The sequence below is a fragment of the Miscanthus floridulus genome, chromosome 4 (genome assembly GCF_019320115.1).
Source record: "Miscanthus floridulus cultivar M001 chromosome 4, ASM1932011v1, whole genome shotgun sequence".
NCBI lineage: Eukaryota > Viridiplantae > Streptophyta > Magnoliopsida > Poales > Poaceae > Miscanthus > Miscanthus floridulus.
Window position 1 is genome coordinate 111,206,042 of NC_089583.1, and position 27,968 is coordinate 111,234,009.

Sequence of the window (27,968 nt, forward strand, 5' to 3'; positions counted from 1 at the left end):
GATTCTGAGATATGCCTCACAGAAATGGATGAAGATTGAGATGTGCAGAATGGTATTGCGATGGAGGTCGCACAGACTAACCACCCAAAACTCCAATAGATCCCTCAGGAACGAGTGAATAGGAAATCCCAACCCGTGCTAGAAATAATCCTCGAATACCACCACTTCATCGGTATGCGGGGTTGGGAAGGACTCACCGAGGGCCGGCCACCATCCGGCGGTAGCACGGTCAGGAAGAACGCCAGCCTCCACCAATCTGTTAAGCTTCGCCTCTCCCGTTCGAGATGGCACCCACTCTTCGTCCGGGCCTAGGCACCGGCGCTCGCCTTCTTGGGGCTTGTTTTCTTCGATTTGGCAGCTCCTTTCTTCGGCGCCATCTCTCTAATGTGATTGGGGTTTGGCGGCAGAAGCAAATGTGGAAGCGAATCTAGAAACGCGAGGATTGAGGATGAGGATGGGGTGGCAGAGTGGCAAAGGTATGAATACGGGATGCGGCGGTGCAGTTATAAATCACTTTCCCCACCCTCCCGCATTCGAGGGTTTTTGGGAAACTGTGCCCATAGTTTGCGCCCTTTCCAAATTCTACGACACGGATTAATGGGCCGTAACCTGGGCTTTCGCATAACTGCAGCCCACGTTGCTCATTTATCGCTGTTGTTGGTTATTACTCATCGAATAATCACCGACTTCTCTACCATTTATTGAGGCTCAGTAACGATTACTGTACAACCTATTACTCCGGTTTTTTCTCCAAGGGTGGAGTTCTTCAGATATCTCCTTACATGACTAAGGGACTGGTTCCCTGCTCGGTCGATCTTTTTAATATTTTCTGTTTCTGACCCTGGCACCACGTGACTGCGTCACCTACTGTCAAGCTCGGGGACTAAGTGGGCACACTTCACCTTGCGGTGAATATGCTCTCTCATTTTAGGGCTACGCTCGAGGACTGGCTGCCTGCTTGGCTAGGTCTTTTGCTATTTTTCTACCTTGGACCCTGGCACCATATGACTACATCATCTACTGTCAGGCTCGGGGACTAAGTAGGCACACTTCACCTCGCAGTGAATGTGTTTTCTTTATTCTAGAAGACTCTGCACCTCTCGATGCTGAGGAAGACTATCTCCCTTCCTCGTAGTCGGACTCTAAGTGGGCACACTTCATCCACTATGAAGAAATTTTCGATTCTGAACTTGAGCTCCTTACACCCTTATGGCAAGCCGTGCTTGGGTTATGTTGCTCGGCTATGATTCGTGCTGCTCGGAAATAGTACATGCTGCTTGGCAACCGTTCATAACTGCTCGGCAACTCATCACGGTGGTCGGACCATGAGTTTGACTATTCGGCTTTGTTCGCACTTGCTCGGACAAGCTCAAGACGGCGTCGCACAATGGGTACAAAGCGCTCGGGGACTAGCTGTGGGGGGGTATGACCCTGGATACCCACGGCAGACCACATGGGCTACGCCCTCAGGGGCGGCCTAGCCCACAAGACGAAGCCTTGCGGGGCACGACTCTGGTCGGCGCCTTCTGCAAGACATCTAGAAGATATCCCAAAGATAATACGAGATCTGTTAGGATATGTATGATCCCAAGATTCCTATAATCAGTTATTACTTTCCGGTTATCTCTCAGATCTAACCGACTTGTAACCCTGCTCTATATAAGGCGGACAGGGACCCCCTCCAAAGACACGCAATATCATACAATAGCTAATACAAACCAACAGACCACAGGAGTAGGGTATTACGTCATACTAATGGCCTGAACCTGTCTAACTCGTGTGTCTCTGTTGCCTTCTTGTTCTTGATCTCATGCTCCTCTACCGATCAATCTACCTTCGTGGGATACCCCTCGAAGGACTGTCGACGATATTCTGTCGACAGTGAGATATCATGTCTACTTCATGCGAGGTACCATTTGAGCTACTTTGTAAGGATGACTTAAACTTCTCTTCTTGGTCATTACATGTTCTCAACATGCTTAGTACCATGGCAATTTTTCAGAGAGTTGTTTGCAAGCATTTTGAAAGAGAAATGCTTGCAGCTCAAAGCTCAAGCTATTAATGTGTTGCTAAAAACAATATGTGCAGAGTTTATAGATGATATCATCTTTGGTGATGGAGAGACAATTGAGGACTCCCATCTTATTTGGACCAACTTGGCAAAAAGTTCGGAACATCCAAATGTGATGATCCTCAAGTCACTAAGGGCACCAAGATTTATGGCACCAAATTAATTATTATTAGTTATAGTATGAAATATATTTTCATAATTTATTCGTTCGTTGTTATAAATATTGTTGTATTTTGCTATAAGATGAAATTTTAAAAGTTTGACTTAAGAAAAATATCCTCAAGTCACTAAGTCATTTGTTGTATCTTTCAAAAGGTGAGCCCTTAGTTTTCTTAAACAAAAATATTTGATAGAAACTAAGTTTGGCTCAAAAACTGGATTTTTGCCTTTTGGCTTATGGCTATTGACTTTTGTAATAAGTTTTTAGCTTTTCAGCATACCAAGAGCCTGAAAAATTGTTCTCAACATTAAAGACTTTTAGTTCATTTCCTCAAAAGCTAGCTTTCTAGCTTTTCAAAAGCCAACTCACCAATTGGATTGTTTGTTTCAGCTTTCGGCTAATAGGAGCCAAACAAAAGTTGATACAAACAAGCCCTAGATCCTACTCCACCTCATATACTTGATGTTAATTAGCTGGATTCCAACATAGTAGTTGTAGTCTTCCTACTGACTAAATGATGAATTAAATGTCCGTTTAACCCACTTAACCACGTAAACTTGATTTTATTTAGACTGTTTAGACGGTTTTTAACTGTTTAAAAAAGGGAGTATCTACTGACAATTCGGGTGTTTCAAGGAAAGGTGACACCTGAGTGTCACATCTCCTAAAAATACTCGATTACAACAAACAAACCCAATCGAGTGACAGATCCCCAACAAACACTTGATTTCTGTAGCCACTCGTTCCGGATCGGACGATGCAAATAAATGCAAAAATCAAATAATAAAATAACAAAAAAATACCAGATAATTATTATAAAGTGCAAATTGGAAGAAATTCAAAGAAAAAGCAAATAAAAATACAAACAACAAATAAAAAATACAGAAAAATAACCAGATCATTTCTATGGAAGGCAAATTGGAAGATTTCAAAGAAAAACCAAATAAAATATACAGAAATTAAAAAAATCAAAAAAGATTAGATAACTGTTCATGTGGGGACCATGCTGACCTGCAGGAGAGTGAACCGCTGGACCGTTCAGCGTGGGGATCGGCGCCTGCTCAGATGGAACGTCTCGGGGCCAGCTCTTGCTCAGATCGAACGTCCCCTAAATCGGGTGATAGAAGCTCTCAAAACACCCGAGCAATATACAGCTTTACCGTTAAAAAATGTCCAACTGCTTAGGCCCCGTTTAGATCCAATGTTTTTTTTTTTGATTTCGGCTACTGTAGCACTTTTGTTTGTATTTGGCATTTAGTGTCTAATTGTGGACTAATTAGGTTCAAAAGTTTCGTCTCGCGATTTCTCACCCAACTGTGCAATTAGTTTTTTTCGTCTACATTTAGTACTCCATGCATATGCTGCAAGATTCGATGTGACGGGTACTACGCAAATTTTTTTGGAATCTAAACAGGGCCTTAATTTACTATTTAGGGACTAAATGATATAGCTAGGATTTGTAGCTACGGTGGTCCATTGTCTAAATTTTTTTTAGCTGCTATAAATTTAATATATCGGTGCACAAGTATATGAATTATAAAACACAATTAAAAAAAGGGCATATAGAGTTCGAGTAAAGAAGAAAGGATATCATGATCAACGTACAGGTCGTGCGTTGCTAACCTTACCTCTGACTCCGACGTCTGGCCGGCCGGCGGCTGCGCAGGTTGCTGCAAATACAGATCGTTGAGACCCTGAGTACGAGTTTGGACGGTTGGAGTCAGAACTCAGAAGACCAAGGTGCACGTCGCGGAGACGCGGATGTCGCTTGGACTTCGCTTTCAGGCTCGATTGGGATTCGGCAGCAGAAGCATATAGGCCAGCCCAGTAAAGTCCATAGCCGAATACTGAGGGAGTGAGGGGTACTACACTTTGGGTCAAATCTATAAGGTGGTCCATAGCCCACCCTGTCCACCCAGTGATATAGGTTATCTTTGCTTACGTTTAAATACCATTTAAACGGATTAAACTACCGTTTGGACGAATAGTTCTTACATGCATATATATATATACTCGTTCCTATATATTGACATATGCATTGTCTAAAAAATATATATTAACATATGTACGTACACCTTACGCCCTATGTATCTCTAAAAGATTGGGATCGACAAAGTAACCTTGTGCAACTCACTGACTACGGGCACATCGACCAACACTTAAAAAATAATAGTGGCGTTTCATCCTAGTATAAATGAAGAACTTGCACGTGTCAGATTTTACTACGAGTAACCTTGCCAGCTAAACTACGTTCAATTTGCTGCTTCTTGCAATTTTGGATATGGTATAATTTCTCAACAAGAATAGATGTTAGGCATAAAAAAAACAAGAATAGATGTTATTCATAGCTAAAATTTGTTTGGAACTTCGGATACTTAGAAGCATATAAACCAAAATAATCATAGAAACTGGAGTGTGAGTGTGTGTGTGTCTATATATATATATATATATATATATATATATATATATATATATATATATAGGGAGAGGCTATTCAGCAGCCGGCTACAAAATAAGTTATTCTGTAGCCACCTCTATTTACCATAATTTTATATACTAATTTACCATAATGTCAATACATATTTACGATAGTTGGGTTACTATAACACATGGGAATATTTACCATAACGTTATAGTAAACCACTTAGTAAGGAGTTACTGTAAATCTCGTAAATTAACATAGTAATTATCGTAACTCAAAGTGGCTACAGAATAAGTTATTCTGCAGCCAGCTATAGGATAGTAGTTCTATATATATATATATATATATATATATATATATATATATATATATATATATATATATATATATATATATATATATATATATATATAGAACTACTATTCTGTAGCTGGCTACAGAATAACTTATTATATATATATAGAACTACTATTCTGTAGCTGGCTACAGAATAATTTATTCTGTAGCCACTTTGAGTTACGATAATTACTATGTTATTTTACGAGATTATAGTAACTCCTTACTAAGTGGTTTAATATAACGTTATGGTAAATATCCCCATGTGTTATAGTAACCCAACTATCGTAAATATGTATTTATATTATGGTAAATTAGTATATAAAATTATAGTAAATGGAGGTGGCTACAGAATAACTTATTTTGTAGCCGGCTACTGAATAGCCTCTCCCTATATATATATATATATATATATATATATATATATATATATATATATATATATATATTTGTTGCGAACCCTACCAGAAAGTGGGAACGCGAAGAAATCAAGGTATCAAAGTTTCATGGTAAATTCATTTCATTGTCGGTACTCGGTAGCCTTTTCTGTCTTAGGAAGTTGGATCGCGATGCCCTTCTTTTTGAACACAATACGCGATGCTTTTTGTATATAGTAGACCCCGAAAGCACTTTGATGTGAATCACAATCACGGGCGTCGCAGACCTCTTGCGACCCGGCGTCTCGTCGTCAGTCAGTCGTTTTCCACCGAAACCAAAGCCGGGTTAAAAGTTTCCCCGCCGATCTCAATACGCCATTGCCATGGCCCACGAGGCCTCGAGAAGTCTCGACACCAATGTTTTAATTAGCGGGCTAAGGCGTTTAGCGGTATATCTCTGAAACAGCTAATAGCGAACCTATATCGGGCTATAGCGGGATATAGCGGCTAAATTGTATATGAACACAAATAACGACATCCTGCCTCAAAAGGCTATAACGGGTTATAGCGTACTCCCTCCGTCCCGTTGAGTTTGTCGCTCGGGAACCGGGATTGTGAGGGGGGCACGGTTTTCAAACGACAAACTCAATGAGACGGAGGGAGTAAACTATAGCGGGATATTTAAAACTATCCTCGACACGAGGGGGTGGTCACCCTCCCTCACCCACACACTCCACGCGCCCCAATCGACCGGTCAATCAGGGAGGAGAGCAGGCGCACGGGAGTTTGGCGGCTTCCCGATCGATGCCCGCCCGGGTTTCCACAGTGGAACAGTATTATACCTTGGACGAAGACGACCTCAAATTCCCCAACACTCTCACTCTCCGTTCCGGCGGCGTCCGATGCACGTCAACCCAGTTGTTTATTACCGACATTCTCCTTTACCCAAAGGCGATCGTCGTGCCCTGGCGCGCCGCGCTGACCATGCCAAATGGCGACATCTCAGCTATAAACTTCGCCGAAAACCAACGCCCTCCTCCAGAGGCTGCTCCCGGGCGATCCTCCCCTGCCAGATCGCTGATGCATTCCACTCCATTGAGAGGCAAGGTGTCAACCAGCCGGCCATGCCGTCATGTCATGCTACCAATCTGCGGAGCTCGAGCTTGCACAGGACGATTTCACTCCAGTTCCACGTCCGGCTCCGGCCGGCCGAGAGAGTTACTGCCGTGCGCGCCTGGTGAAGGAACGAACGAACGATGCAGCAGGGCGCAGGCAGCTGCAGCACACGTTGAACGGATCCGGTGACAGGGACGCGGTCGATCCCCGCTACGCTATTCGTGGCTCCGCTCGTCAATCCGCACGCTCGCACACCTTTTTATTAGAAAAAAGCCGTATGGAAAGCGGAGCTGTCAGGATTATGCCACCGGCCGGGGCTGGTACGGCTCCGTCGTCCTGGAGTTTCTACGGGGGAGTTCGTCAGGGCCTTGTTGCGATTTTTTTTTTAAGAAACGGTGCTATTATTTGACAATTAGTGTCCAATCATAGTCTAATTAGGCTTAAAAGATTTGTCTCGTGAATTTCATCTAAACTGTGTAATTAGTTTTATTTTTTATTTATATTTAATGCTTCATGCATGCGTCCAAAGATTCGATGTGATGGAGAATCTTGAAAAATTTTGTAAAATTTTGTAAACTAAACACTACCTTGGTGGTTGGAATAGCCGGGTGCCCAGTCCTGGGGCAGTTTTAAAAGTGACAACGAGGCTTATTAGCTGTTTGTTCCCTCCAAGCAACTCCCTCCATCGCTTCTTCAGCTTGGACTTTCGTGGCATCTATTCGTCGTAGGGATATATATATATGATCTACTACTACTGGCGCTGCGACGACCGCCTTGTCCACGATTCAGAAAGCTTTTCTGGTACGACCGGATGAGCATATATACATGTCTGGTTGAGAATATTGAACACTGGGGATATGGATAATTCAGCATTGTACAGTGCAAAAGCAGCCCGCCGAGCCGAGCCGAGCCGAGCATCAAAATCAGGGAGCAGATCGACAGCTTTTTTTCCCCAAGACAAACACGTCACAGCGCAATGCAAGTTGGTGAACCATTTGAGTTGGATCGAAGGCATCCAGCTCCGTCGCGCTGTTTTAAACTAGTGTTGACCCCCTCGGATCCTTACAAGCCTGCCCCCGTCGCAGCGAGCACGGGAAACGCCGCCGCCAGCACAGGCACCCTTCGCAGTCGCACAGCCCAGGCGGTGCCGCACGGGCACCCAGGGGCGTAAGAAAACTTGCACGAGGGGGCGATCCGATTTCCCAGCGTGAAAGCTGGGGTTCAACTCCCATTCGTGCGCCCTGGGACTGTCTCCAATGGCACGTGGGCACCCATATCCAAATTAGGTCTCGAATAGTATTATATTAGTCTTCAACAGAGCATTTATATGCGAGACCTAATTTCGTTGAAGATAGCCTCAGCCATTGTACCCTTTTGCACGCCTCCCTATGTTACTTCGTCCCACACTCCACGCGCGTTCCTGTATAATACTCTGCCACCGCTGCTGGCGGCTGCTACGGTACGGTGCTGCTACCTAACCGCCGGAAGGGAAGGCTTGGAGTTCGCCGGGCCGGCCGAGCTGCTGCCGGTGCTCGTCGCGATGAAGCTGGTGATGGGGGTGGATTTGGAGACGGAGGTGGAGCTGTCGCCGGCTGCCAAGTCGGAGGTGGCCGTGTTTAGCCCCTACTCCAGCCCGAGCACCGCCTTATTGCTGCAGAGGAGAGTTGTGGCATGGTATGTCTGCTTCAGCTTGAGAGCTTCTTCACCCGTGTCCATGGCAGACTCATCACAGCTCTGTTGATGCAGGTCCAAGGAGACCGGGTCTCCGGCGACGGTCCGCGTGCGCCTCGGTGACAGAAGCTTCGACCTGCACAAGGTAAGAGCGAGCTTGCTGGAAATTTGTCATCTTGTTTTGATCGAGGGGCAGATTAGCAAGTTTGTGTCGCCGATGGCAGGATCCTCTGGTGTCCAAGTGCAAGTATTTCAACGAGGCGTCGGCGTCGCTCCAGTCCGGTGACGACGACGTCGAGCTGCCGGCCAGCTTCCCGGGGGTCAGCGAGGCGTTCGAGGCGATCGCGCTCTTCTGCTACGGCGACGCCGTGGCGCTGGACCCCTTCAACGTGGCGGCGGTGCGGTGCGCGGCGGAGTTCCTGGGCGTGGCCGGCCTCGGCGCGCGCTGCGACCTGTACATCAACCAGGTGGTGCTGCAGAGCTGGGACGACGCGCTCATCGTCCTGCAGCGGTGCCAGCCCCTGCTCCCGGTCGCCGAGGAGCTCCTCATCGTCAGCCGCTGCGTCGAGTCGCTGGCGTTCATGGCGTGCATGGAGATCCTCGACCCGGGGGAGCAGCGGCGGGACCTGCAGCCCGGCGCCGGAGCCGCGACGCGCGCGCTGGTCGGACGCCGCTGGGACGCCGAGCTCGTCAAGGAGCTCGCCGCGCGCGACCTCTGGATCAAGGACCTCATCGCGCTCCCGTTCGACTTCTTCCAGCGGATCGTGCAGGCGCTGCGTCGGCAGGGCATGAAGGAGAAGTACGTCAGCCCCGTCGCGCTCTTCTACGCCAACAAGTGGGTGCTCTCCAAGAAGACGCACAAGTTCTGGGCCTCCACGGACGAGGCCGTCGACGGCGAGACCGACGCCAACAGGAGGGCCGCTGCGATCCTGGAGGGCGTCATCGGGCTGCTCCCGGCCGAGTCGGCGGCAGTGGCTGCGGGCGGCGCCATCCCTGTGGCGTTCTACTTCGCTCTGCTGTCGCGATCGCTAACCCTGGAGCTGAGCGACGAAAGCCGGACAAAACTGCGAGAACAAGTCGCGTCGAATCTGCAATTCGCTCGCGTGGACGACCTGCCGCTGCCGGAGGAAGAAGCCGACCGGTCCATCGCAGATAGCAGGGAGGTGAGGGAAATGGAGAGCATCGTGTCAAACCATGCCGCCTCCGTGCAAAGGAAAGGCGCGGAGGCCGTCTCCGAGCTGTGGGATCGGTACCTCGTGCAGTTCGCTGGCGATCCGAAGCTCCGGCCTGAAAGGCTAGCTGAGCTGATCGGAGTCATTCCGGCCGGCGACCGGAAGACGCACAACCACTTGTACGAAGCAATCAACACATATTTAGTGGTAAGACAGGTGTTCAATGCTCGATCGATCATGCCCACGACTGTGACGTGTTTGAATTTTTTTGCTGACAAAGAAGAGGATGCCAATTTTGCCATGCTGCAGGAGCATCGGGGTTTGTCCGGGGAGGAGAAGGCGACGCTGTGCAGCCACCTGGATTGCCGGAAGCTGTCACACGAGGTGTGCATCCAGGCCGTGCAGAACGAGCGGATGCCGCTCCGGCTAATCGTGCAGGCGCTGTTCGTGCAGCAGCTGCACACGCACCGCGCCTTCACGGAGTGCTCCGACTCGTTCCGGTGCATGCACTCCGAGGAGCTCGTCCCGGGCGCCGGCGGGTACACGCCGAGCCCCGGGTGCCCTGCCATCCCCACCAGCCAGCCCCTCAGCAGCAGCAGCCCGCACGATAGCCACCGCGGCCCGCGCGACGCGAAGCTCCGCGCCCGCGACGACGCGTCGGACTACGAGACGGCCAGCTTCCGGATCCAGGCGCTGGAGCAGGAGATCATCTCGCTGAAGCAGACCCTGCAGCGGCACAACACTCTCAAGGGCTCGGCCTCGGCTCGCAGGGAGAGGGAGGGCAAGGAGCCGAGCTTCAGGGTCGCTGCGGACGCGGGCACGCCGGCGATCATCAAACGCCGAGCCACGGTCTCCGGCAGCTGCATCGGCTCCATGCGCTGGGGCTCGCAGCGCCGGTGCGCGAGCAGGATCCTGCGCGTCTTTGCGAGGCTAGCCGTGTTCGGGAGGGGTAGGTCGAGGGGGAAGCAGAGCAAGTGCAGCGCAGCAACAGAGCAGCCGAATTGCATGTAGAACAGTACAAGTATAAGCACACATGAGGAGAAAATCAAATCATTTACTTGTGGAATAGAAAGTGCAGATGTTACGGTAGATTTGGGAAGCATGTGCTGTAAGCAGTGGTTTTGTGTGTACATATTGCTAGCAATGTCAAATATCTGAATAGGTAGTTACTGTCAGGTGGTCATTCAGTACTTCAATAGAAACGCAAACGCTCGAAAGCTAAGTACTTTGTTTAGTCAAAAAAAAAAACAAATGACTTTGTTAGGTTAGCAACTCTGAACATCTGAATTGTTTATGCGAAGCGAAAATTTTAGGTCTTGTTTGCATCTTGGTCTTGGGAAATGGTGTTTCTCATGCTCTTGCGAAAGTTTTTTTTAATTAAACAGCAGGAGCGCTACCATGACACACATTTAAGGAAAACTATGCCGCTTTCTTCTCCTACTATTTTAAGAGAAGAAGGCGGCATAGTTTTACAAAAATAAAAAGAAAAATAGATAAACCATGACACACATTCTCAGTAATTGAGCTAACTAATCTACCCAAGAATGTCCACACGCACGCCTCCTCAGATCCATCTTCTCCTTGATCAAGCCAAACACTTATACGCGAAAGCGTCCTTTCAAAGATTCTCCGATTTTGCTGTTCCAGCTTTGTATACATGAGGAAGTCCGCGATAGTTCTTTGTTGATTGGAGTATATTCCTTGCAGCACTGAGGCACACCATTCCTCTACAGAAAGATCGTTACTAGCCGGCATGAGAAGTGTACATCCTACCCATGAACTCGAGAGTCCAAACCTCCTTGCAAATGGACAACAAAGGCAAAGATATGTCGCTGTTCTAGGCCCCTGAACACTTAAGACACACAAAGGGTTGCAGGGCCAATTTAACTTGGCAATTTATCAACAGTTAGAATCTTTGCTTGAACAAGGACTGGGCGAACAATTTGTGCTTTCCTTCAGCAAGCACTTTCCTAACATATTTTGCGTTGAATATTTATCCAGACAAACGTTTAGTGTCTTGAAAGGTATCTTTTAGCTCATTGAAATTGAGGTCTGGCGTTTTGCCAGGAGTGTGAAACTAGGTTATACTACTAGAATTTGAGAGTTGCTTGAAACGTGAAAAGATTAGACTAAGCATTTAGTTGCCACAAAGTAGGTCAATATGGCACATCTAACTGCTGCCGAACTGGAAGATCGTCCAGAGAGAGAGAGAGAGAGTAACGGAGTTGCAAGTGAATTAGCCTATAAGAGCATCTCCAAGAGTTTGTCAAATTTTACTTGGCAAATCTTGTGATTTGCCAACTCCCAAAATTATATGCAAAGTAAAAAAAACAATCCATCTCCAAGAGTTTGGCATTTTTGACTTGGTAAAATAAAAAAACCCGTTAACAAAACGAAGAGGCTCGCTAAGCGAACGAAGAGCCCCGCTAAGAAACGAATAGCCCCGGATGCCAAGCCGTATACGCGCGCGTATATTTGCGCGCGCGGAGGGGAGATTTGCCAAGTTGCTATTGATGCCAAGTTGTTTTGCCAAACTGTTGGAAGCTATTTTTTCTTGTTTTGCCAAAATTATATGGATGCCAAGTTGAGATAGCAAACTCTTGGAGATGAACCATTCATACAGCGGCATCGTTAAGGCCAGTTCTCTATTACTCACAAATCATGATTGTAGCCCATGTGGCCGTTATCATGGGGTGACATGGGCGGACTTGATACCCAGTGTCACCACCTCTCACCTCCTCGCATCCTCGTTGCACCGCCACAAAGAGGCTCGTGTGGGAGCTAGGATGGCATTGGCGACGGAGGAGGGGGCACTTTCGCCTAGGGCATCTTCTTCTCGGCCTCGAATTTCTTTTTATGCTTGTGTTCTTTGATATAGGTGTACAGAAAGTCTTGGCCCGATAGCTCGTCCCAAAGCTCTCCTTTTTGGTCCGGCACGAGCACGACATGGGTAACACCGTAAATCATTTACTAAAACATGTCATGAGCATTATTTTTATGTGTTAATGCATGTAATAAAGTGTGTAGATCAATTTCCGTAACTCAAAACGATCAACAAAAATGCGAAACGAAAGTTGATTCAATAGTCATGATATATCACTTAAGGTTAAAAGCCAATTTTTATTAAGCAAAAATGCTATAGAACACATATGTGTCACCTTAATAAAGTTGGAGGTACAAACTTTGTAGATGACAGTGAAATACTTACGATCGAAAAATGATATTACTAGCTAATATTTCTGCTAGCTTAGAAATCACAAATGGAAATCAAATTCAGCTCAAAAACTAAGAAATTTTCAAGTCTGTCAACAGCTAGACATTGCAATGTTTAGCAATTTATTGTAAGAGATTGGGTTAAGGAGTAGTGTAGTGTTATAGCTCGATTTGATAGTCTCATGTGCCATCTTGAGCATGGTGAAGAAGGTTTAGGTCCTAAAGCAAATATTTGGTCGTGTTGAGCGCTTTAAAATTTGTGTGCGTCACTGTCTCTGGTTGGTTGGCGCCGGGTGCACGGTCACCGCGCGGCCTCCTCACTCTGCGCACATGGTCACGCCTCGCGCGGTCGCTTTGCGCCGCCGCGCTAGGTCGGTCGGGCCGCTCGGGCTTGGCCGAGGCCGACCGCAGCGAGCCGTTGGCCCCGCGCCCTGCTGCTCTGCCTCGCGCTGCCGTCTTGGGTGCCACTGCGACCACGTTGCGCTGCTGTCGCATCCGCATTGCCGACCCTTCTCGTGCCGCGACGCTGCCGCTACCGACGCCGCTGCGACGTTGTGCTACGCTACCGCTCGCCTTGTCCTAGCACGCACGTGGACTGTCTCGGTTGCCCCGTGCTGTCGCCTTGCCTTAATGATGCTGCGGCCGTGCATGCCGCGCCCCCACCTACCTCCACGCGCATGTAGCGGGTGCGCAGACACCGCCTTAGGTCCGGTCAGCCACGTCCCGCCAGGGCATGGACGAGCCGAGCCCACTTGTCGCGTCGTCTCTTTCTCCCTCTGTTTTCTGTCGCCGTTGAGTCACGTCACGGTGAGCCAGAGAGCGAGCACCTATCATCAATTCCTCGTGTTCGCGCCTCCACCTTCACGTCCCCTCTCCAGCCGACCCCAGCCTGCCTTGATTATGGACAGGCTGAGCTCCAAATTTTGGAGCTATGCCCGCCACTGTGTTGTTATGAACCGTCATCGCCCGCGTCATAGCCAGTCTCCACCACTTCACCTCGCGCAAATTTCTCTACACCACTAGCTCGCCTTGGCTCCCTATCTACCGTGAGCATGCTAGTGGGAGCGCTACCGCCTCCCTGCTGCCACTAACGCAGTCGTGTCCGCCATGGCTCGTCACGCGCACATGGCTTGCACCGCTCAGGTAGTCGCTGGCTGAACCACCACTTTGGTCGGATTCGCGGTGTGCCCCTGGTGCTTATCCCCTATCTCTACCGTCCTATTAGCGCTGTGGCTCACTAGAACGTGGTTGCCACCGTTGCAGGTCGCCGCCGTCGAGGAGAGCCCGCTCTGCTTCACCCCCGTTCATGCAACCACTGTCCATCGTCGTGCGTTGGCCCATAGGTGAGCATCGATCCCCTAGATAGGTCTGCAAGGGTCTCGGGTGGATGGTGTACCGCCTAGTGCCACTGCCCGTCGTGCCACCAAGCGCGGGGCGTCCCGAGGACCTCTCCGGTGTGAAGGTGAAAATATCCAAGGGTTCCGTTGCAAAGTCGCTGTCTATAGAAATAGTACGTGGAGTGTCCGCACTATTGTCTGATAGCGCGATGACGTTTTTGCATGAGCGCTAGCGCACGCGGGCTTCCTCGCTGTGGGCCACCTCATGTGCGTGGGCCGCACCGCGCTCGCGCACACTGTGTCGTGTGGGCCACGCGTGTGGGACGCGTGAGAGAATACGTTTTTCTTTTTCATAACGAATTAGGAATAATTTTCTAATATAATTTTTTAGTTGATCTTTGGCAAATCATATAAAATCATGTAGGTATCCAAAAATTACGAAACCAATTTTATTAAGTTTCTAAAATTGTGCTCTACCTGTTAGCGTATTTAGTTCATATATATACTTGTTGATATCAGGAGCTATTAAATCATTTGAGAGTGCTCAATATTATTAAGTTAATTATTGTAGGAATTATTGTGGTAGATTGGTGATAGCAAAAACTCTGAAATTTTTATAGTAGCTTTATTGTATTATTATGTGCTCAGTGTAATTTTTGTAGCCCTAAAATAGACTATTTAATATGGTAGCTAAATACCCATTAAGGCTAAATAGATAATGTCATGATATTGGTTTATAAAAATTAAGCACTTATAGGGTGAGCTTGGAATCTATTTGGTAAAGATTATAGTTAGCTTAGTGCCTTAGTCATTAGAGCTAGCTTAGTAGCTTAGCATATGTATTCTTATTTTTAGAGCTATTGTTGCATAAATACTAAGTGTTGCATCACCATTGCATGCATGTAGAGAACGAGTTGGTGGAGATCGTGACCACCGGTGATCATGAGTACGAGGAGGTGATCGAGGAGTACGAGGAGATCCTCGTGTAGGAGGAGGTCCTAAAGCTGTCACTGACTAACTTAGCTGACAAGCCACCTATCCATGGTAAGGAGGATTCCATTAGTGTGGTTGCTTATGTTATTATTATTAATAGGGAAATACAAAAGATAATAATATGCCTTGGTCTTACTGAAGTTTCTCGTTCTAGCATCAATATTGCTAAATGTATTGCTATTGTAGTTGAGGAATGTGGTATGGTTGATAAGGTTTTATCTATTACTCTAGATAATGCTTCTTCTAATGTATCTGCCATGGATATACTTGACTCTTTGAGGCTTCGCCAACAGCATCGCATCCCCCACTGTCCTCACCACTAGAACCTCTTCCTATGCCTCCTTTGTTGACTCCACTACCACCACTACCTCAGATATTGACTAGAGGGGAGAGCGTGGAGAGGGGGCGGTCGAGCATTGAAAATAACGGGCAGCAAAAGGAAAAATCATCATGGTGGAAGAAACATAAGCTTTGGCTCATGGTACAGAAAACGCAAGGTATTATTGAAATGCCATTTCCTTTCACCACCACGGCCCAAATAATTGATGATGAATCTAGTTGTTTAGGTGGGATTTTCTTATCATTTTCATCTAGAATCCAATTTTCTCCATACCAAAGATTAAGTTCCACTTTTCCCTCTACCTTTTATTTTATTACAAGTGCAGTAAACATTATTGACATGTGCTTGTACCACGGGTACCCTCATCAATTATGCATAACTGCTAAGGATCACTAAGCTTTTGCTCGACTCAGATCAGTCAGGCACGGGCTTTGGGACTACGCTCGGTGGGTGTGCTTGCGCCCCCATTGACTTGGTTTTCCTAAGGTTAGGGGGCCCACATCCAACCTTTGGGAGGACTCTCTTGCCTATATAGGAGTGTTCAATCAATGCATTCAACCTCCACAACTTGACTCTTGCCGCCCCAAAGGCGGCTCCAACCTATTAGTCAAGGTGGATAAAAGCTTTGGCATAGCTTCCCAAGGCTTGGGCCCATTGGCCAACCATCGTACGAGATGATACGTGCATATGACTCGTCGTGACCTGCACTATAGGTTTGTAGCTATATCGTACATAGTGTGCAGCCACGGTGGCCTATGCACATCGTTGTAGTGATACTATCGCACCTTTGTTCTACCAACCTGACGTGAGGGGCTACCACGACACCTCCGTCCCGGCATCATCAGGATCTCAAAGGACATGGCTACAGGACTCCATGTGATGGAGGTGTGGAGCGTCATCTTTGGCTCTATGACTTTCCATGAGGGGACCTATGAGTTTGTCCCCCTGCCTCCAAGCTATTAAAGGTATGGTAGGGACCGTCTTCTCTTGACACACCAAATTCTCTACTTTGTTTCCCATTTGTAATCTCTACTACAAACATAAAGCACTGATGCTTAGGAACATGATCTGATCACCACTGAACATAGGGCTCGCTATCCAAATGAGTATAATCCCCTGAGTCTCTAAGTTCTAAGCCATTTGAACACAACGTGTGACTCTTAGCTTACTTTTTAAACACTAGCAATTATTGTCCATCAAATTTGGTTACATCGACAATTCATGACAAAGTACTTATATACATGTCCAATGGAGGCATGGTAAGTGTCCTCCGAGTTCATCTGGTCATGTCCTTATAGTCGAGCCGGAAGGACTCTTCCAACCATATTTAAGGAATTTTTTTTGGTTTTGACCTTTATTATGAAATACTATACACATGTTTTCACTAAAACTTAATTGAGTCATGATTATATGATCCTTCATTTTTCATAAAGAAATAGAAGGAATGGTAACTTTTGGTGCTTGTTGTAGCAGTTTGGCAAACAAAATGAGTTAATGCACTAGCGGCCCTTCAAACTTGCAAGAGTGTGTCACTTAGGTCCATGAACTTTAAAAACATTTCTAGTCCCTAAACTTGTTAAGTGGTGCACTACACGTCCAAGCTAGCCACGTGGACATTTCGTGCTGATGTGGCTACCAGCATGATATATTTTTCTACGTTTAAGCGCGCATCTTTCCTCATCTATCACGAATAGATCGTTTCTTCTCCTTGCTTCTCTCTTCTCTCATGATGACTGCAACCCATGGGCAGCCGTGGCATTGGACGAACTAGGGTCTATGTGAGAGAAGACTGAAACAAGGATCCATTCATGTAAGAAGAGGGAAAAAGAAGGGTTAAATATAAAAAAGCATGCCATGTTGATGTTGCATCAGCAAGAAACATGCATTTGGCTGGTATGAACCTATGGTACACCACTTAACAAGTTTAGGGATCCAAAAATACATTTTTAAAGTTTGTGGATTTAAGTGACACGTCCTAACAAGTTTGAGTGGCGCTGATGCATTTAACTCAACCCCATAGACTCCTCAATATGTAGCTTCACTATGGTTTGCGACGATAGCTAAAAGCATCTCCAACAAATTATCTATCTCATCCCCAATACCAAAAGTATGATATAAGGAATTATTATTGCTCCAACAAATTACTCATCCTATTCTCAATATCCAAAAGTTTTATAAGCTTTAAGTAACTACTCAAAATCCACCCCTTCTCCCTCAAATGTAGGAAACCCACCTCCTCTTTATTACCCACACTAAAGTTGTTGGGGTGCATTATATGTTGGGGACCCCACTAGTGTGTTCATGACCCAATTACATAGCATAGAGGCTTGTAAGATAAAATTTAGGGTCCATCTGTAGGCCCCATAGGTGCTTTTGTACATACAAGCCTTGCTAGAAAAAATAATGAAAACCTCCCATCCCACCTCCCCTATAAAAAGGGGAGAGGGGGAAGGGGGTTCTACCCTTGATTCATTTGTCACCCTCTCCTTCTCACTCTCCACTCCTCTCTCATGTTGATGTCCGACAACTGAGTCTTGCACGCCAGACATTCCTTTCAACAAATTTGGCCTTGGGTTCATCTGTTTGCTTTATTGAAGACTCCTTTTTCTTAATAGCTTCATCGCAGGCCAGACAATATCCACACTGCATGCATTCAATTAGTGGAAAGCAATACTACAGTACCCAATAGGGACAAGAAATTTGTTTGCATCGGTTGGTGAAACCAATCCAGAAGCTACCAAGCCTTTGACCCTGTAGTGAAGCCTGAATTACAACACATTACTAATACCAATCACTAGTACAAATCATTAGAACAAATGTGACATGTTAGTTTAAAAAAAATCCTATCCACCTACGGTTATACTTACTCTACACTACTGCTAGACAAGACTAGTCGATGGGCCACGTAGCGGCGTGGGCGCTTACACACGTGAGATCAATGTACCTAGAGGTGTTGTCTAGGGTTTTTTTGTTTTGTGGGCCGCGTCGCCATCTTGCTGGTTACCCTTTGCCCACTCAGACACCTCCTCCTCGAGCTGTTCTTGGTGTGGCAGTAGAACACGATTATTACGACAGCATGTCATCAAATTGTTGAGAAATTAGCATGTGTGGCAAAATCATTAGTGCTTAGAAACTAAATAAATGTAATTAGAGTTAAAAGGAAGAAAGAAATATAACCTTAAGATACGTGTAGTTGTATCCCAAAAGATCGTCATAATCAACATCAAGAGAACTCCGATTGAAGATGCAACCGTAGATCTTAGCAGCAATAGACACACATACGAAAAGAAAAATAAACGACAATGCACAAGAGCTCTGGTCTCGAGAGGAACCACTATTGTTCTTTGTTTAAGACAAGAGGAAGATTGGACCATTACACAAAAACGAAACCAGAAGCACAATACTTACTGTTTTGAATCCAGATGATGGAGAAAGCTCAATACATGCACTCAAGACAACCCAGCGAAGAGCAACAAGTAACTCACAACCGGACGGATATTCGATAGGAGCTAAAAAGGAATAGAAGACATAAAGGAATTGATACGGAAAATGAAATGGGAAAAGATGAAGCTCGTCGAACTCACTTTCTCGTCATTCTACAGCTGCTTCGCATCGACGACAACAATCGTATTATGAGGACATCAACACGACGCCCAATGACCTTGCCATCCACTAAATTCATTACAACACCATCAACAATCGAGTCTACCTAATCACCAACCTAAAACGAATTTCCCTCGTAAATGCATTGAGGAACTTTAGTTCGTTTCTGATTGACACATACTAAACACTTTTCCTAATTCAGTTTAGGTGGGTGGGTTAAGTGCACTTCCTAATCGAAGATTCTCGTCTCGTTTCACTTGCATTTTCTTTCATTCAGTCTCGTTCTGAGAGTGGAATCGAGCCACTCACTCCATTTAGATTTAGAGTCCAAAGGGTCCAGCGAAATAGGATTTACAGTCCCACGCCAGCATAGCAGCCGTGTCGGTCACCATGTGGCGCCTCCATGCCACCGTGCACGATCAGGCCGCCGGCCGCCAACCTCTCCAAGTTCCTCGCATCCACCACAACAGTCCTACTCTCACTAGTAACAAATACATTACCAGTCGCCATAGACGACGTGGCCGCATATGCCCTCACCGTTGCCATGGGCACATGGGAGAACCCTACCGCGACCGATACGAACAACGTCGAGTAGCGCACCACGGAGAGCTCCCTCTACGACCAGCTGGCCATCGCTAGACTGCCCTCACCATTCAAGAGATATCCAGGGATACTCCGATGAGCACCACATTGCCGTCACCTGCTACATTTCCATCTCTGGTGGCATTGCCATCGCCGACAAAGGTGCCAGCGACAGGCGTCCGCTCCGTCTGCTGAGATGATGGTCAGGCTGACACCATCTCTTGTCCAGAAGAAAAGGAAGGAGACGGAGCCGCTGAGCGTTGTGGTTGGAGGTGAAGTAGTATATCCCCCCACCGTCCCAATATAAATGCACATAATGTTTTTTCGAAGAGTTAAACCTTTTTAAGTTTGAGTAGGATTATACCAAATAATATCAGCATTTGTATCTCCAAATAAGTTTATTATGAAAGTATATTCAATGCTCATTCTAATGGTATTTATTATACATCAAAGTAATCTGATGGAGGACAAAAAGAGCTACATTATTTAATAATAAAAGATCACCTATATATATTCTTGGAGATGTAAGATAAGTAATCTACTACCTCCATCCCAAAAAAAAAGTACAACTATGACTTGCGGGCCACGTAAAGTGATTCACTTTTGACCAAATTTATAGTGAATAATATTCATATTTATAGCTTCAAATTAATTCATTATAAAAATATATTTTATAATTAATTTAATAATATTTATTTAGTATAATAAATATTAATATTTTATATTTATAATTGGTCAAATTTAAGATAATATAACATGACACTGTTAGAATTTGCATTATTTCTGGGATGGGAGAGAGTATTGAAGATGCTCTAATACAATACGCTTATCTATGCCGTTTCTTTGGTTTTCCCCATAAGTTGTACTTTACATATTGACGTGATGTGCGAAAGTCTGCAGATTAAAATTCTGAAGTTTCCTATACGTCACGGACTTAATTGCACAGTAATTTATTATTTTTGGACGAGTATAACGAACAAGATAATTGTCGGGAAAAGCCCCCACTATAATAATAGTAAATAAAGCAGAAAAAAGGAAAAAAAATCTTTACGTGCCTCCACGTCTTCCACTGACCGCAGCGCAGCGACTCACTGCCGGGTGGGCGCCGCACGCCTGCACCGCTTCCGCCGCGCGAGGATTGGACGGGCCGCACGCCACCCCACAGCGCGCCGCGGCGACACGAGAGCCCAACCCATCCCGCCCGCTTCGGTTGCCTGCCTGCCTCGTCGGCTCCACCTCACTCGCTCGCTCCTCCGCATTCCGGCCTTCCCTTCCGCGCACGCACGCGCGCACGTAGTAGCCACAGCCCAGCAGCTGCTACCCCCTGCGTCGTCTCCTTCCCCGCGCACCACACACGCAGCCAGCAGCCCATATCATCCATCACCTCCCGCTTGCGTCGCCTCCAGCGCGGCGCCGACCTGCCTCTCCATTATTATTTATACATTTGCGCGTCCCTCACCCTCCGCTTTCCCAATCCATCCGAGCACCGCAATCGCAGGGCACCGGGAGCGATTAAAAAAGGCATCCTCCTTCCCTGCAAAGGTAAAAACAAACAACAACCACCGCATCGCGGCAGGCAAGGCATCGCTCGCCAGCCACCGAGCGGAGGGGGAAGCAAAAGCTCGATAAAAAGGAGAGGAGGAGACGAGGCGTGCCCGTCCGAACCCAAGCAACTTCCTCCCCCCACCACCTCCCTCCCATGCCCGCATCGAGATCTTAGCGGGACAGCGAGAGGAGAGGCGACGCGGACGCGGGCGCCCCCCGATCCCTCCTCGCCGCCCGTCGCCACCGCCGCCGCCGACCGACCGACCGGTAAGCGTCCTTCCGATCCGACTGTCGCGTGCAGCGGGCTCCTCGCAGCGCCGATCGGTGCCGGATCGCGCCGGGGGCGGCCGGATCTGGTACGGATCTCGCGGCGGCCACGCAATTCCGTGGCCTTGTGAGGGGGCGGTGGCGTTTTGCCCCGTGTGGGCGCGCGCGCGCTCGTGGCCCCGATCGCGGCGTTGCTTTCGGCTCGGATCTATCTGATGTCCCGCGTGCGTTTCTGTGGTGAACGCTGTGGATAAGTCGGGGTTTTGTCCGCATTTGGCAGTGGCTGGCTGGTATGAAACTTGGCCTGCTTTTGTGGATTGCAGGGGGAGGAGGAGGGGAGGGGAGGACGGACACGATGGAGGCCGACTCCGGGAAGCTCTTCGTCGGCGGCATCTCCTGGGAGACGGACGAGGACCGCCTCCGCGTGTACTTCGGTCGCTTCGGGGAGGTCACCGAGGCCGTTATCATGCGGGACCGCAACACAGGCCGCGCCCGTGGGTTCGGGTTCGTCGTCTTCGCCGACTCCGGGATCGCCGAGCGCGTCACCATGGACAAGCACATGATCGACGGGCGCATGGTACTTGTCTTATGCTGTCGCCTCCTCCTCTGCTGTTGCATTGACGTGCATTTTGCTGGGAATTCTGCTGTGGAGCTGTTTCTCACTGTACGAGCTGAATTGTCTGTTCGTGATTTAGGTGGAGGCAAAGAAGGCCGTTCCCAGGGACGACCAGAGTATTGCGAGCAAGAACAATGGCAGCAGCATAGGGTCACCTGGACCAGGACGTACTAGAAAGATCTTTGTTGGAGGTCTGGCTTCAAATGTTACCGAGGTCGAATTTAGAAGGTACTTTGAGCAATTCGGTGTGATAACCGATGTGGTAGTGATGTATGACCACAACACGCAGAGGCCTAGGGGCTTTGGTTTCATCACATATGACTCAGAAGATGCAGTGGATAAGGCACTGCACAAGAACTTCCATGAGCTGAATGGTAAAATGGTTGAGGTCAAGAGGGCTGTACCAAAGGAGCAGTCTCCTGGACCTATTGCACGTTCACCTGCGGGAGGGCAGAACTATGCTATGAGCAGGGTTCATAACTTCCTAAATGGCTTCAACCAGGGTTACAACCCGAACCCCCTTGGTGGTTATGGCATGAGGGTGGATGGAAGGTATGGTCTTCTTACAGGTGCACGGAATGGGTTCTCTTCGTTTGGTCCAGGTTATGGAATGGGCATGAACGTTGAAGGTGGAATGAGTGGATATTTTGGTGCAAGTTCTGGTTTTGTCAATAGCTCCAATGGGCGGCAAATAGGTTCTTACTTCAATGGTAGTTCAAACAGATTAGGTAGTCCAATTGGGTATGTTGGCCTTAATGATGATTCAGGATCAATACTGAGTTCAATGTCTAGAAATGTCTGGGGTAATGGAAATCTGAACTACACAGGCAACCCTACAAACACAAATTCTTTTGCTCCACCTGGAAGTGGTGGGGGTATTGCTGGTGATGAAATTAGTTGGGGAAGCCTTACTTCTGCTCATGGGATGGGCAACATTTCAAGCCTTGGATCAGGAAACCTTGGCCGTGGAACCGGAGATAACAACTTTGGTTTGCCTTCTGGAAACTATGTGAGGAGCAATTCAACTGGTACAATTGGCGAGCCATTTTCTGCATCAGCCAATGCATATGAATCGAACAATCCAGGTGCATATGGCAGCAGCTCTATTTATGGTGACTCAACCTGGAGGTTTAACTCATCTGAGGTTGATATGCCTCCTTTTGGTCATGATCTTGGAAATGTTGATCCGGATATCGAATCAGAAATATCAGCAAGCTATATGGGCAACTATACTGTTAATAATAATCAGACAAGCAGAGGTCAGTTGCTATTTCAATATTGTGCTATGATCTACACATGGTTTCCTCTTTTAAAAAGGAAATGTGCTGCATAAATAAGTTAGGTGCTTGAAGGGCTGAAAAACATATACGAAGTGCAGTCCTCATTTTCTCACTTTTGGAATGTAGCTATTGGTTCTGGAAAAGAAAGTTTAATCTATTTTCGATAAACAGGATGGAGTAGCAGCATTAGCCATTAGCAACAGACCTTTCTTGTAGGACAACTACAATGCACAGGACTTATGTAGTGAACTCTATTAGTTTGTGTTAACCAAATCTTGTGTTTTATCACCCATTCTTCCAAGTGATGTACTTGACTAACACTCTTGATTCTACATTTATTACCAAATACAAGATTGATCATGTAAATTTGGCATCTTTTTTTTTTGATGCCTCAATACTTCAAGTACAAGCTGTAGTAGTATCTGAACTTAAGCACAAACTCATACCACACACCACACGCACGCAAATGCGCACACACTGTGCGCAAGCTAGATCTACACCTATACCTAAAGATACACGTGGCTGAGAGGTACTTGAAGATCATCAGACTTGTGCCGGACACGACACCTTGACCATTCTAGAGCATCCGCGCTTGAGGCTGCAAAGAAAACTGAGGAAAATCCCCCGTGCGAAAATCCGCGCTGAGCAGCACTCGAACGCGGGCGGTGGGCGCTCCACCGAGCGTGCCCAACCAACCAAGCCTCTGGCTCGTTCACGTTGGGACTTGCATCCGATAACAGATTGCTGATACAGTTTGTTATGCTGATGTATCTTATTTTTTCATGAAGTATAGTGGGGTTAAGTTACCCAGCTGTCCATACATCAAATATGTTAGTTCGTTGTAGTCAGAAGCATGCAGTTATTTTGATATACAACTACTACTACTGCAACAATAGAGAACGTGCGCCTAGCGCAGTGTTAGGGAAGCAGAAGTGCAACCTACAGGTCGGGAGTTCAACTCCCCGTTCTCACAAAAAAAGGCCACTCCTTGTGCTATTTTCAGTGAAATACGTGATCCACTAACGGTTGCAGCGTGATACGCTTCCGCAGGCACGTCCTCGCCGTTAGTGGCACGTCCTAAATACCCAGGGTTCGTTGTCTTTTCTCGACCCAGCGGAAGAGAATCTTCTACCTTTCCCTTTCCGTCAATGCCTTAAGGGAGGTCTTACCCTTTTTTACTACTGCAACAACAAGATCACAAGTCAACAACAACAACAACAAAGCCTTTTTAGTCCCAAACAAACTGGGTAGCCTAGAGATGAAACCCACATGAGCCAAGGGGAAAGTAGAACTTATAACAAATAAATACATCTTCAACAAGAGTAATATTGTTGGGGGATTAGGTTAAAAAAAATATTATTAGGGAATCTAATTATCTAAAGCCTTATTCATGGTTCAGGCATGTGATACCTTATCAGTTAAGCCTTCTAGTGTGTTGATATATAAAATACAAATTCCTTTTGAGTTCTCTCCTGCTTGATCAGTTAAGAACTTAAATATAGATTATTGACACTAGTAGGTACCATATTGTGATTATGTAATAACACTGTGGGACTCACATGTTACATTAGCACTTGTATTTAGCATTGAATTGTGCAGTTCAATGCACTAGAGTATCAACTTGCAGAAACTTGTAGAGCTGTGAATGATGACCAATACCAAAATTTGACATTTCCCCTAAAATAGATGGAGGGTTCAATTCGGTTTGTTTTTAATCAATGATATTTGACTGCGTACAAGCTCTTTTCTGCCAATCTCAACACGATCATTCCAATGCTTTTGGTGAAATGCGGTTTGGATGCATTCAATTTAATTGTTTTACCTTTTAATCCTGGATTATTTGAGATGCATTTAATTAGATGTAGTCAAATATCAAGAGAAGCCGCAGCAGCATCGTGTTAGTTGTTATCTTGCACTTATAAGACACAATCATTATTAAATCAACAACAGGAACCAACCAGAGAACAGTCAAATTTTGGATCAATCAATAGCTGAGTTATATTCTGACTTATAATGATCGCATCACTTCCTACTAATTCACTATCCAAGTTGAATATGTATATTGACAACTGTCTTCCACCTATGGCTATTAACAATCACGATTAGGCAATAAGACCATGCCAACACTTATGCTTCTTGTTCTTCTACATTTTCTTGACAGCATTTTCTCTTTGTTATTTTTCACATCAATCACATGCTTTGCGAAACAAGGGAAACAGGCTAGGTTTACTTGAGCATGCCTCAGTCAGTGCCAAATGTTTTAAATATCTATAAGTTCTTTCCTTTCAAAACTAAAAATAAAGGGTAACATAGTACCCTTACGTGGTTGTGTTAATGTTAATCATAGTTAAGGTTCAGTAAACTAATGCTGGATATTTTCCCCTTCTGAAATTTTGTACCATTTTATCTTTGCAGTTAAAAGTTGTGAAGCTACACCATTATTTTGGATAATTTATGTTAAAACCGTATACTGAATTACTGAAAGAATATCCATTTCACATAGTTAATTGATGAAATTTGTAACAAACTAACATTTTTTTTTGCAGCCGCATGTGTTCAATATTCTGGCAATAAATTAATCCTATTTATAAACAATAATTTAATTTGATTAAGGTCCGAATTCTAATCATCTTGCAAACACAAAGATAATTCTATTACAGTTGCATACAATAACAGTGGTGCATTTAGTTTAGTTTGTGCCTGCTCAGCTGGCCCAAAATTGGAATACATACAGGGGGCCATCCTACATGTTCTTTTTGGACCTAGTAAGATCTTCATAATCAGGGTTTTGATTTGTACAGCCATGCACACTTCGCGGGCTCCATGTATAGATCATGTGAATCAATGTAATCGCAGTATGATTTTAGCAGGAGTTCCTTGCATATAAGCTATGCTCCATCCTTAACATTAACCTTTGCTGGTTAGTCAGTGATGTAAGACACTTGTATTAAATCGAAAAGTGGATGAGTGTTGTTTCTAATTAAATTGGAATTGTTGCACTGGATAAGTTTGTTGGCAATGCTATTTTTCATCAACCAATCTATGCCTGAAATAGACTATAGTCTTAAAACTTTTTTTAGGACAGCTATAGAACTTTAAACTTGACTACAATTTGTTGTACCCTTTTGCAGGTATCACTTCCTAGGGAGAGTATTTTATATTCATATATGACTTGGGATAGGTGAAACACCCACTACTATATCAGGCTTTCAGGTGCATGACTGTGAATTGGTGATGTCAGATTAATATACAGGTTAATTGCTTGTTTCTAGGTAACCAGAGGTGTGGTTTACAACACCAAAAATGCTAGAGGAGCGGATACAAACATTTTGTGAAGCTTTCAGATTTTAGTTTAATTTCTACATCTATTAGGCCTGGTGCAAGCGGTAGAGTCTTACCGCCTGTGACCGGAAGGTCCCGGGTTCGAGTCGCGGTCTCCTCGCATTGCACAGGCGAGGAGTAAGGCTTGCCACTAACACCCTTCCTCAGACCCCGCACAGAGCGGGAGCTCTCTGCACTGGGTACGCCCTTCTACATCTATTAGGCCTTTGTTTTTTGAATGAGATGTGCAGTGTTGATTGCCGCACATACTTAGAAGTGTTCCAACATAAGCTGGAATTCTGTCATACGGAAGGATAAACTTGTATACCAAAGGAATGCTGTATTATCTTTGCCCATTTATGGCTACAATTGCTTGCTTGTTTTTATTCTCTTTAACCATTCCATTTGTATACTAGAGAGTTGCTTGGCTTACTTGTTCAAACTATTGGGGGTACAAAGCCATATTGAGACCCAGTAATAAAGCCACCAAAAGTATATACATGTGCTGTCTCTCCCTTTTGTGTTGTTATCGATCTTTTGCTGATTATGCATATTTGCACAGCATTTGTTTCCATGTTCTTTTGTGAAGTAGTTCCAGGTCAACGATCTACTATATATAGCTGCTCCAGAAGTACCAACTCTTTGATTTGCCTCTACATATCTTTGCTTAGCTTCTTGAAATGGCTTTCATAAAAGCTTATACAGAATTACTTACCCAAGTTCTTTCTCATTTTCTCTCAAGTCGCTTTCACATCCAAAGTGGGAAGGCTAATTTTAGCATGGACACTTGCCGAATTTATACTCCTTCCATTTCAAAATGTAATACGCTGTTTGGTCTAGCGTGGTCTCCAGGGCCCACACTTTTGACCGCTAGTATCTCTTGTACTCCCTCCATCCTATCGTACACCCACACGTCTTCAAGGCTACGCTAGTCCGTCTGTCCTATAATACGGTGCATTCAAGTATTAAAAAGCTGTATCAACCAAATGTAAGGGATTTTAGGGGACTGAAAGATAGTTTCGCATTAACTATTAGCGCAAATTTGATAGGTATTATATTGTTATCTGACATTTTATTAACCAATCTTCATTAATCATGCTGATGATAGTGTCTAATTAAGCAATGGAGTAGCCGTACTATTTCAACGAACGAACAATATTTTTCTCTCACAACGAATCTGCGAACAATATTTTCAGCCATGGGTTTTCAGCAGAGCGAACAGGGCCAATGTCTTCTGTATTCTCCCTTTTATTGCTATCATAACAAAATTGACATTATAGTACTTTTACATATGAATCTCATCGTAATAGTCAAATTTGTCCATTTTTTAGATAGATTAGTTTATGCAGTACAACAAAGAATCACTCATTTTGGTAAGTTCGCATAGCTTTTGTTCCATCTAGGCATATGAACCGGACAAATATTGTGAAACGGAGGTAGTACATGTTCTTGGCAGTTAGGCCAAAAATCAAGAAGTTTGAATCATAGATAGCGCGGGCGCCTTGATAAAAGGGTAAGGATGGCTGTTTCCGGAAAAAGAAACGGA

General features: G+C 45.7%; 2 protein-coding genes across 2 annotated transcripts; both read left to right on the forward strand.

Annotated features, from left to right (window-relative positions):
• Positions 1-7,860: 7,860 nt before the first annotated feature.
• LOC136552613 (BTB/POZ domain-containing protein At5g48130-like) lies at positions 7,861-10,605 on the forward strand. Its single transcript, XM_066544173.1, has 4 exons — positions 7,861-8,156; positions 8,229-8,298; positions 8,378-9,532; positions 9,635-10,605. Exons 1-4 carry the CDS (start codon positions 8,023-8,025, stop codon positions 10,334-10,336), a joined length of 2,061 nt encoding a protein of 686 aa, XP_066400270.1. The 5' UTR covers positions 7,861-8,022; the 3' UTR covers positions 10,337-10,605.
• A 9,914-nt stretch (positions 10,606-20,519) lies between these two features.
• On the forward strand, positions 20,520-26,816 carry LOC136550334 (heterogeneous nuclear ribonucleoprotein 1-like). Its single transcript, XM_066541878.1, has 5 exons — positions 20,520-21,205; positions 21,529-21,782; positions 21,901-23,080; positions 26,233-26,282; positions 26,374-26,816. Exons 2-4 carry the CDS (start codon positions 21,561-21,563, stop codon positions 26,244-26,246), a joined length of 1,416 nt encoding a protein of 471 aa, XP_066397975.1. The 5' UTR covers positions 20,520-21,205; positions 21,529-21,560; the 3' UTR covers positions 26,247-26,282; positions 26,374-26,816.
• The last annotated feature ends 1,152 nt before the right edge of the window (positions 26,817-27,968 follow it).